Source organism: Metopolophium dirhodum, chromosome 9 (assembly GCF_019925205.1).
Source record: "Metopolophium dirhodum isolate CAU chromosome 9, ASM1992520v1, whole genome shotgun sequence".
Lineage (NCBI taxonomy): Eukaryota > Metazoa > Arthropoda > Insecta > Hemiptera > Aphididae > Metopolophium > Metopolophium dirhodum.
In genome coordinates, this window is record NC_083568.1 from 1,277,824 (window position 1) to 1,290,388 (window position 12,565).

Consider the following 12,565-nt stretch of genomic DNA (forward strand, 5'->3'; position numbering starts at 1 on the left):
TCAATCAAAATTCAAAATGTATTGATGTCGTGATGATTAAAATTGGTCTTGATCTTGCGGTATTGCAAGATTCTAGCTACAAGGACAAGACTACGGTATCGACTACCGGCACTAGCAATAAGACCGAGACCAAAACAATACAAACGCTGCAAGACTCTTTCAAATTTATTTTTCCCCCGAAAATATATTAGTGTATCTTGATTTAACTAACTTATTTATAACGAAAATAATAAGAAATTATCTTTGTATAATTATTAAATTTGATCGGTATTTAAGGAAATGGCAAATAATTGAAAAAAAGATAAGAAATAATTGGAATTAATATTACAAAATAATATACTTAGTTGTTTGATAATTATTAGCAACTACCAAAAAATTATTTTATTTTCCAAAAATTGATATGGACTTCAAAAATACTTCTTTGAATTTAATACTAATAATTTCTGGAAGTCATTGCGGACAGAAATGGTCTATTACCAATAAATATTAAAATAAACCTATCAATCTAGTACTAATATACTAAGTAAATAAAATAAGAATAAAAGTTATAAGTTGAATAATAAATTAATAAATAAATATTATTATAATATCATTATAAATTATAATAAATATAATTAAGGCTGTTGAAAGCAAACTATTTTTAAGGGGCCGGATTTAGGCAACATTCTATAACCATCGTGAGTTATGTGTGTGTAGTGACTGATCATTAGCGTGTGTGAGTTCCCCGAACGCTTTATTTAGTTATAGATAAACTACGGTCTACGGCTGAGATTCTTGGAAATCAGTAACGTATATACGTGTAGTTATACAAGTCACTACATTTAGCGATCAAAAAAGCAGACAACGATATTACGTTTCAATATGAACTATGTAAATATCAATTTTTATAATAAGTTTTGAACATATTGATACTTGTGATAAAATAATTGGGTAGATTAAAAAAAAAATCCCATTTAAATCTCCTAGACTTCATTATAAGAGTAATAGTTCAAATCGGTAGGCAACATAACGTGCACGGTGAAGACGTTTGCTACAAAAAAAAAGTGAACGATGAACGGAGGAAGAAGAAATATAATTAATATTGATTTACTTATAATTTAATATTAATCAAGCAGGGAGAGTGTTGAATTGTGTGGATCGGTCCGATGGTCGATGGGTGTCGTCCGAGCTGATGAAACAGTTTATTTAGAAAATAAGGGTATAAATGTAAAATAATATATGACCACAGATGTTTACATCTGTGTGACTGTATATACAATAATACAATATTATAATATATACTGATATGATAAGGGTTATGATGACACATTGACACATTATTACTCTATGGATGAGATTCTTTTTAGTTTTTAGTATTATCTAGTTATGAAGAGCGGCTATCATTGCAGGTATGTGTTACACAATATATTACTTGCATCATTGATTTGATTATGTTTTTAAACTAAAACTCAAATTCAATAAAATATTTAAATATATACTATTGGGTATGCACTTAGGGAATTTCACGGGATATATAAAATATTATGCGTACTTATAGGTTAAAATGGTTAAATGCATAATATATACAACATAATTATTATAATATATATTAATATTATGGATATAGACTGATTAATTCGTCTATAAGACACAGTGTACGGATTAGATAAGTATTTTTATATCTAGATAAAGATAAAGATAATGCAACTCAAATGTATCTAGATAGATATAAAACATAACTTAACTCATATTTATCTAGATAAAGATAAAGATAAATACTTTTTTATCTAGATAAAAAAAAGATACAATTTTTTTTAAAATGGGTTTTAAATTTATGTATATTTTAGTTGGGCACTAGGAACATAATAATAATAATGATTTAAATAAAAATAATTACATTATTTATAAGCCATAAATTTGGTTTGAGAATCTGTATAAATATTTTAAACACGTTTGTACAATTTCGCGATTTTTATCAATAAAAAATGTATCTAGATGAATTTATTTAGATTAGTAAAAAATTATCTAAGATGAACGTTTAGATACCTTGTAACTATTTATCTAGATAAGATAAAAGATGAATAAATAATTATCTAGATAATTCCGAACACTGATAAGACACGAATATCTATAGTCTTCTACTATTCTTTTATCTATGAGTATAGTACCTAGACGTGTATACTGTATACACAGAAATATGCTATAATAAAAAGTTCATAACAATAGCTACCTATATACTATTACTATTATACCTACTAGGTTTTATTATATACATCGTCGTGTTTTTCTGCCAAATTAATAATTTTAATAGGCACCTAGTATAAATTCGTGATAAAATAACAATTTTTAAATAATATACAAAAAAATGTATTAACTTGTAAAAATATTTTGAACACTTTTAAAATGTATTTGTATTTATATTCAAATACTTTTGAAAGACAGCATTCGAATACGTATTTTAAATTCAAATACGTACTCTGGATATATTTGTAACAATACTGGTACTGGATAGGTGGAAATCCATTAAAATGTCAATGGGGGACGAACATTTTCAACTTCAATGTGAGTGTGGGGGAAAGGAGTTTCGATCCATCACGACTAAAAAGCTGTCTGTTTTTAAGGGGCCACCTCCCCCTGATTTCCACCTGTGGATTAAGGTGTTTTAAACTCATGTAAACAGCAACTAAAAAATATCATACAATGTCTGTACTCTGTAACCACATTTAAGATAGGTAGATTAATATTATGGCTGACTGATTATGGCCACGAAGACAAGGATAATAGGAGCCCAAACCCGTAAAACATTACACTTATTTCTCCACCAGACTGATCAGACGTCTCCGAGGCCATCCGACAGTTGACACACGATTAACAGATTACCAATGTTATAAAAGACTTTTTTTAACCTTAATGTACAACAAAAAACGGTAAGTCATATTAAAATCAGCTTTATATAAGTTTTAAAATAGGAATAACATTCACTAGTTACAAATGTATAAATGTATGACATAAATAAGTAAAATAATTTTACTATTAATAATTATAATTGTATATGCAGCGGTAAAATGCAGCCGGACACAACTTATCACCTCACCACCACCAAGACAATATCATTTTACCGCTTTCTGCAACATTTGTGACAAGCCTTTACCAAGCATTAAGATTTATTAAAAATCGGTTCTAAAAAAGCGCCAACAAGTTTTAAAACTGAAATATAATTTAACTAGATAACATCAATATATAAATATATTATTTTAGTGAATAAATTGTAAAACAAAAATTACATTGTAGAATATTAACAGTAAGAATAACAGCACAATAACAAATAACTAATAAGCCAATGACGTTGCAAAATATGTTATTGGGTTAAACATTAAATTGTTGATTTTAGTCTCATAATTGAAATTTGTCATATGAATAACATAATTATAACACTATATTATTTTAATAAATTAGAATTGTTAATGTAAATGATTAAATTTAAAATTATTCTACTTCAAAAGTATTATTATACAATACAAGTAATTAGGGTCTATAAATAAATAATAATAGTAATAAGTTGACAACGCCATCGTACGCATTTATTAATACATAAATAATAAGACAATTATAATTTGTTTAATAATCTAAGTATAATAACAAATTAATATTAAATGATCAAGCACCAATTTTTAGACTTTTAACAGTCATAAACATTGAGTTTATAAAATTCGTTTAGTGTTTTACAATATTTGTCGATGAGTGGCACGTATTTACCCTGCTTAAAATCTAAAGTATTTGTAATACATAATATAATTAATATAAGCTATCGAGCAGATTTGGCTAATTTAATTTTGGTTTATTTAATTAACAATATAAAAAAAATATAGAAAATATTAACAAATCTTCAAAATTAATAATAAAAATAAATTGACATAATGAAAATGGATACAAATTAATTTGGCAAAGTGAGTTTAAATGTATACCGTGTGTTAAGTGGTAAAAAAATAGAAATGTTTAAGATTTATGATGTATTTATGTAATACTAAAAATAACCATTATTTTTTAAATACCCAAGCCCAAAGTATTTAACTATCAAATACCGACATTTATACGATTCACAATAGATAAAAAAAGAATAAACTATGAAATTTAAATCTTGTTTTAAGAATGAGTAAAAATATATTTGTATACAATATCAATATTAAATGCAAAAAACAAAAATGAAAATAGTAAATATCAATTTCATATCTTGAAATTAAATAATGTAAAATGTTTTAATGATTATATAAATTGAATTGAATACTGTATAATACTATTATACGTATATTATGATTTTTAGCCAACAACTAAAGCCGTCAGACATTTTTTGTAGTCACCAGATGTATCGTCCTGCAACAAAAAATTGATTAATAAACAAATAAGATTTCTGTAGACACCATACATATTATAAACAAAGTAAATAAATAGATTAGCTTTTTCTACAATGGTTTCTAATGGATGGGTGCAAAATCAACAATTTTCAGACTTAGGTTAAAATAAGTTCAAGCAAACCAATAGTTTTAAATATTAGTTAATTATTGATTTATTCAGCAGTCAATTATTAGAAGCAGTGGCATGGCGAGGCAGGTTTTTTTAGTCATGGCTCTGTTGATTTTTGGGGGTGGTGGTGGTATAGATTTGTAAAATATATTGCTTCTAAATTATGAACTTGAGAGCTGAAATATCAGCAAATGTTGGTATACATCCTGTTGTGAGTGGGTGGGTGGTTTGATGGATAAAATATATTTGGCTCCTTTAGTTAAAATTGTTCACCACACCACTGATTAGAGCTAACATATTTTTCATTCACTACTCGTGCAGTCGTGCAGCAACTCACCATAGTATCAGACTGTTGATTCGCATAAATAAAACAAAACAAATTTCAAATTAGGTGTTATATTTGTCGTCAATAGTTTTCTAATTATAAAACATTTTTTTTTTTTTGGTTATTGATTTATGAATATTTAATTTAAAAAAAAATACTATATTAATAGTCTGATTAAATGAGATAGGTCATACAATAGTATGAAATTTGAAGGTCACAAGCTTGAAAACATTTAATTTTAAATTTATCCTACACAGTATAGCAATCACAAAACTTGTTAATTAGTATAAGTTCATTAAAAATAAGAACAATTATAATAGTACAGAGTACTGAAAGTTACCTTTTTAAAGTTGAATTCAATAAAGTAAAACTATTTACCTCTAAAATCTGTAATAATTTTAAAAGAATGTTGGATAACTTTTGGTGTGTATTAAAATATTACACTACACATAAGCAACGTCAATGCAATCATTTATCTCTCACTAATTGAACTTAGGTTTGACACACTATATGAGGGGAGGATACGAGTAGATAGGTACTTATTTCTCACATCCTGCTATTATGCGCCACAAATGAGTCAAATCAAAGTTAAAATGATGAGTGATAATTGATAAATGATTGTAATGACTAATGGCAATGCCTATCTATAGTAATTTAATCTATGCTAGAGTTATCTAACATTCTTTTAAAACGGTTGTAGATTATAGAGTTATTTAATCTATGCTAAAGTTATCTAACATTATTTTAAAACTGTTGTAGATTATAGAAACTATATAATTGTTAATTTTTTTTTATTATCTTTTTGGTCCTTAAATTTTTAATTAATTTTAAAAAAAGTATTAGGTATCTAATATTTATTTTAAAACCTATATCATAATGTTTTATTATTACCTATAAAATAGTATAAAATTATTGAGTGGTTGACGTATTGTGAAACAAAATTGTTAAGCAACAGTAGCAAATCTAATTCAATTAAGAGGGAGCCACACACGTGTGTTTCATCTTTCTAACACAATTAGCACATTTATGTTCAACAGGTCAATTTTTTTTTTGGCTTTTATTGATATCTTAATTTAAGTATTAAATTGAGCTATAACTGTGTAAAATATTACAATTTTTAAAATGCTCATCTCACTCAAAAATTTAAGTATTGATGAAAACCATTGAGATGCCCTAGAGAATATTCTTACCTTCAAATTTGATAATGAGCCACTCTAATAGGTAATATTTATGCAATGAATTCATTCTAATATTAAAGATAACATAAACAACTTGATACTGCTGAATTCAGATTTTGTACGTTGTAAGTTTGTAAGACAGAGACAATACATGAGGGTGTGATATCTTTACATAATTGTATGAAAAATAAATAATGGTAACATTTTTATTATTTTATTTTAATATCTAGGTAGTATTAAAAAAAAAAGGTCAGTCTAACTATAACTACCTGAATGATTTAAATAAATCAATTTTTAACTAAAAATGTATTTAAATTTATAAGTCAGTTATGTTGGAATATTATATTAGGCACCAACTTTATTTCATTTATGTACCTATCTATACTCTGTTCCAAAAGAGAAGACACCAGATTTACGGAAGAAACCCAGATTTGCCCGTAGCAGCCTGGTGTCTTCTAATTAGGAACAGGGTATTGAAACTACAAAAATAAAAAGATGAATTTTATTGATTTTCACATTTATCAAATTATTAAATTAATGTTTAATCAAAAAATGACATTTGAAAAATTTTATCTCCAGAAAAACAAAAGTAATTAAAAATATAAAACCCATTTAATACAAAAATTAAGGTACATTTTCTTTCATTGTTGATAAAATATTTGGTATGTGTCTATTGTGAGAGATAAATACAAAATAGTAGGTAGTAGGTATTTTATAAGCTATAAGTTAAAACAAAATATTTTACTTAAGGACTGTTTTTTTTTTTATTATTAATAAGTAATGCTTAGTAGTATGGCACACACTAGCATAATATTATGTTGTCTTCTTCTAACAAACATACAACTTAGCATTTTAATATTATCTGTTTTCAGCAGATTCAATTTTTGAGTAACCTTTAATAATAGAGTGAATTGACCCGGGTTGACCTATAATCAAACTAAAGGTAAGAACGCTATTTTTGTTTTCGCTCTGGTTTTTCAAAAGATTAATCCTTATCAAATTAAAAATTGAAATTTAATAATTATTGCGAACCCTTATTTAATAATATGACTAATATAATATAATATCATCTATAAAATATAATGCTTACCGCAATATCAGCCTCCAAAGATTTTCCATACATTGACATGTAAGCATTCTTAATATCAACCATATCTATTTCACAACGAGTTGCAACAATACGAATCAACGATCTATCATTTGTGCCAAAACCAGCCATGCTCTCATGCAAACGTTTGGCGAAGTATGAACTTTTGTCTCTTACGGATTTCACTGTAAAATGATAATAGAACAGTTTACGTACAAACCGTTTAAATTAGAAAATTCCAAATCCTTACCAACTGCTCTAAGCCCATTCTCAATATCTCCACTGAATTCACTTTTGATAACATCTTCAAAATCTCTTCCAGTAAGACGATGATATTCTAAAAATACTTGTTGTAGTTGACAGAAACTACGGCTACACAAGACCATGTTGAATGTAGATTCATCCGTTCCAAATTGTAGTTCACCTATCAAGTTAAAATAATTTAAAAATACATTATTGGTTTACATTTTTTTTTTAAATGAACAAAATATTATACCAGCTTGTAACAAGTTTTGTGCATCAGCTTGTGCAGATGCTACATCAACAAATGTATTTTCATTGCGTTGTCCCTATACAAATAAAAGTAAAATTATATTATGACCAAGAAATAGTACTAAAGAAAAAACAAACCTGACAAAGCGACACTAATAATCTGCGGAAAGTTCCTGATGTTTCTCCCATAAGTTCTTTTTCTAAATCTTTTCCAAATACTAGAAAAAACATAATAGTTAAATTAATAAACAAATATAATAGATTAATAACAAACTTTTTAGTATAAACTAAATTTAACCTACATTTATGGTATGCCATTTTTATATTATTAATCTCAGCATTAGAAGCAGTGCATATGATTTCAATTATTGTTTCTTCATTAGTGCCAATACCATCAATAGCATTATGAATTTCCTTAGCAAGAAAATCATAAGTAGGTGTCATGAGCGCTACAACCAAATCTTCAAACTTTCCGCTCAATTCACTTTTCAAATCAGATATTAAATCCTAAAATAATAAAACAATATTTTATTTATCACACAAAAAAATTAAAAATTATGTAATTACGACTCACAGTATGTCATAAGTCTAACAAAAATTGTGTACTACATACTTTACCAAACAGAGTCTTGAATTGAATTGCAATTTCCTGTCTTTGAGAATTAACTCTATGGGCCAAGACCAGTATTATCGATTTTTCATCAGTTCCAAACCCTTTCATAGCTTTACGCAATATTTCAGCATCACGACGTGGATCAAATGGATTGACTGGACGAAGCGTTGGATTAGACTAAAACAAAACAGAATGTTTTTCAATATGCATAACATAAATACAGTACACATTTTTTATAGGTACCATTATTTTTTTTTTTAAAACTATTGAACTAATATTACAATGTAAAATTAATGAACAAACTAGCAATAAATAACTATTAGTTACTGGTTATTAACTATAAAAATTAACATTGATTAAGAATAGGGCGTATGCATCATCCATTTTTTAATAATATGAACAGCAGAATATAAAAGCTAATTATCATGTTATCAGCATTATCTTAATTATGGACTTTCAGCATTAATTAAAGTTGGTGCGATGCAATTAAGTGTTTATGAAAGCGAGATATTAATGAAGTATATTATATAATATGTATTACTATACTTCAGAACTTACTGTTATTCCCTAAATAATAGACATATATTAGAATCAGCACTGATTAACAATATTCAATCATGTATATTAGTTACATTTCTAAATATATAGTAAATAGTTATAATTTTCAAAATTGCATTTATCTATTTCTATCAGATATAAGGTTAAGAATAAATAAAATAATTAATTATTTTATTATTGCTTTAATAACAATTTCAATTCCTATTAAAAAATGAAAAGTTTTATGAGTAATGTAATTTTTATAGATTTATTATTTTAACAGTAATTTTAAAATGTAAGTGGTACAGTGAAAAAAATTACACTGATGGTATGGTGCGGTCTTCTAGACCACATAGTTTTGTTAATTATATTAAGACCATATTTATCAGTTGTTCCGTCGCATTATTTGTAGAAATAATATGTTTACACTTCACAGTGTCAACTTTTATTTGACTATCATTTTTTCGACTCAAATTTAATAACTTTAAGGAAATTAATTAATTTTTTAGACATTTTAAGAAGTAAACCAAAACAAAAAACTGCAGCGGTCTATGGGACCAGACCAGACCACTTACGGGTTAAGCTAAATTTTATTAAAATAAACTAAAAAATGTAAAATAGATATTTATAATTCATTGATGGCAGTTGTAAATATATTGAACCATTAATCTTGATTAGAATCATAATGATTATTTCATTAATTATTAAATTATTTGTATATTTAAAAAGAATTTTATGAAATCTCACCTTTTTCTGAGCAGGTGAGCTGCTCAATGGTTGGTAATGAGCAGGAGTGCTAACAGGTGGATATGCTGCTTGTGGTGGAACTCGAGAACCACCATCGTAACCACCTGCTGTCATATTCGGATAAACTGAAGTTGCTGGTTGAATGGGTGGGTAGGCTGATTGAGTTGGGTATGCTGATTGAGTTGGGTAGGCAGCCGACTGTGGTGCGTAACCAGAAGGCAGTTGGGCATTTGAAAATGCAGAGGCCTGTGAGGTAAATTGGCCTGGTACAATAGATGATGGATACATGGATGGATTTTGAGCATATTGACCAGACTGAGGTAAGAACTGTCCGGGCTGTTGCGGTGGATATTGACCTACTTGAGGAGGGTATGGGCTCTGTTGGGGGTAGCTTGGTTGGCCTGGTGGATAAGCACTTGGCATTGGATACCCTTGTTGTCCTACATTACCTCCGGGGCATTGTGGATAGGGTAACTGGGAGCCAGGCTGTTGCACTCCAGGATGACCAGGGAATCCCTAACAAAAAAACAAAATAGTTCATAAAATATTTTAACTAAGTAAAAGCTAAATACATTTTTTCAAACGTAGTGATTTGTAAGTTTGTAAGACAATTAAAAATAATTATCATATTAATATTTAGCTTTTAGAAAATGATAAATCCAATTTTTTTTTAAACATAAATTACTTATATTTAATCATGAATGTACCTACATGTATGATGTAATATACCTAATTAAATAATCGGGTTCGAGATTGAGTTTTAATATAGTTTTTTAGAAAAATTATGATTCATCTTGGTAAATTTAACAATATTTGTACAGTACCTACTAGAATAAAATGTATAGGATAATATATAGATAAAAAAATAATACTTAATATGCTTATATAATTATGTTATTCCGAGTTATACCAATATATTTAAATAAATAAATACATCCATAGTACAATAGTTAAACTTACCTATATAAAAGTAATCATATTTATTTCCAATCTTACGTTAAACAATGTGAAAAATGTTTAATTTAAGATCAGTGTAATATCATATCGTATATCTACAATTTTATTCTAGATCTAATTAATGGTAGCTGTTAGATAGTTATTTGTCAATCATTAAACCAACAGTGTTTATGTTTGTGGTTTACATACATAAACAATAAAGTATGAATGTACTACATTGTATTGCTTATTGATTTATTTACTGCTAATTATATCAATAAATTAATGTATAAGAGTGAACTTAACTGATAATATTTTAGTGTGAATTTATTTTATTTAGTCTTAAAGAGAACATTATATTATGAACCAGTTAATAAAATTACCAAATGAAAATTAGAGATGATACATACATTTAGTGCTATTATACTAATAAAGGCACTGATAAAACTTGTTAACATACAATTATAAACAACGAAGGATAAAATTATCCGTAAAATATGAAGATTTGAAGTTTATGAACTGAAATACAAATTTTTTTAGCTCATCAAAAAGCATATTTCATATTTCAAGAATATTTTATGCAAAATAATATGTTTTAGGAATATATTGCCATATTGGGGTTTTAATACAAGCATTTTATAAAAGAATGTAATGTCTTATAAAAAAATTGCAAAATATTTTTGACCTCGATCAATTTATGTACCCTTATTGAGATGAAAAGACACAAAGCAATATTGATAAGAATAGAGGATTCAAAGAGAATGACTATACTCTGTTCAAGTTAAGAAACATAGTCGGCGATAACCAGTTTCCATCGAGCCGTAATCAGGCAACACCCGTTTATCTCCCTGCCCAGTTAATTATCTGTATACCTGCACACAAATCAGCCGCTGACAATGTTTCTTAACTCGAACAGAGCCCGCTATGACTAAATATCACTGATTAAATAATTTTTTAAAGATTAGGATTAATTTAACTAATTTATAATTTTTATAAACTTATCCTTTTATCAGTTTTATCAGTATTTAATACGTTTTTATGAAAATCATGTTTTTTATTAAAAGAATATAAAAGATTATTTTGATGAAATTATAAAGCATAATAACATATTATTTTTAAGATTTTAAGCACATATAAATTCTGTCTTAAGTAATGACTAATGACACAATTAATGTGTAAATACACTTTTCCTACAACAATAATGAAATAAAACAAACAAAATGTTTTTGCATATAAAATTGGTAGATATTCTGGAAATTAACTGTTTGTAACACATAAAGATTTGATTAAATTTTTTCAAGCCTGTTTGTAAACATTAATGACTACCTAATATTGACTATTAATTTGGAATTTAATCGATTGGAAAAAATTATTTGGTACCTTCACGATGTAAACGGTTTCTACAACATGGGTAGGTACCTACCACCTATTAAGTATTTATAAAAAAATATTAGTCAATTTGTTAGCTCTCAAACAATTAAAATAATTATTTGAAATTGATTTCTACTACCTTGCATGCATACTTCATGCAGTTAGATGTTTTGCTCTATAAAAATAGTTATGTACAGCCGTATAAGTAAAGAGACACATATTGTAGACCATGAAAAATTGTAGTCTTAAAAATAAAAATTAACTCACCTGATTGTTAGGAGGATATCCTGGATAGCTCATGTTTATAGATTATTGGAATTAGAAATTTTTTTTTAATATAGGTGTATGGACGGGGAGCAAAGTTAAGATTAAACAAACGAAATAAAATATGTCCGATAGTGAACGAGTAAAATAACAGTAAACACTCAAGTACTTAACGTTTGACTACTGACTGTACCAGTAACCACCAACGAGTAACGAAGAGAATATTAGAATACTGCAACAAGTAGTACTTTAGTAGTGAATAAGAAGAGTTGCGACTGAAGATGACGAATCGACGGATGACTAATGGGTTTTGATTATTGAGTTAATTAGTAATAATTACAATATGAGTAATATGACTACAACCTTGATGACAAAATAAATAGGCATGTCAGCAAAATCGTTCTGCGGACCAGGCATGGAATAAACGAGTTCTTTATCAATATCCCAATGTATTGAGGCCAAAGCACGGATTTACTCGATCGTATTTTTGTGATATGCTGCTGACATACCCGGTT

The 12,565-nt window shown here is 27.2% G+C and overlaps 1 protein-coding gene across 3 annotated transcripts; it reads right to left on the bottom strand.

The window, feature by feature from the left end:
* Nucleotides 1-3,534: 3,534 nt before the first annotated feature.
* Nucleotides 3,535-12,447, bottom strand: LOC132951984 (annexin B9-like). 3 transcript variants are annotated; one of them, XM_061024078.1, is made up of 9 exons: nt 12,054-12,447; nt 9,480-9,995; nt 8,196-8,372; nt 7,885-8,089; nt 7,721-7,800; nt 7,587-7,659; nt 7,341-7,514; nt 7,094-7,275; nt 3,535-4,350 (listed from the first exon to the last, which is right to left on the bottom strand). In XM_061024078.1, exons 1-9 carry the CDS (start codon nt 12,084-12,086, stop codon nt 4,297-4,299), a joined length of 1,494 nt encoding a protein of 497 aa, XP_060880061.1. In that variant the 5' UTR covers nt 12,087-12,447; the 3' UTR covers nt 3,535-4,296. The 3 variants fall into 3 exon arrangements, with proteins under 3 accessions (XP_060880061.1, XP_060880062.1, XP_060880063.1); XM_061024079.1 differs by lacking the exon at nt 9,480-9,995 and having other exon boundaries at nt 12,054-12,445; XM_061024080.1 differs by lacking the exons at nt 9,480-9,995; nt 12,054-12,447 and adding an exon at nt 8,439-8,577.
* Between the last annotated feature and the right edge of the window lie 118 nt (nt 12,448-12,565).

Bases quoted from the DNA above. Each gene is read 5' to 3' on its own strand.
- LOC132951984 (XM_061024078.1), bottom strand. From the start codon at position 12,086: ATGAGCTATCCAGGATATCCTCCTAACAATCAG. The intron at 8,373-9,479 runs GTGAGATTTCAT...GTTTTGTTTTAG, and splicing joins GCTCACCTGCTCAGAAAAAG to TCTAATCCAACGCTTCGTCC. The intron at 4,351-7,093 runs GTAAGCATTATA...TTTTTGTTGCAG, and splicing joins CTTTGGAGGCTGATATTGCG to GACGATACATCTGGTGACTA.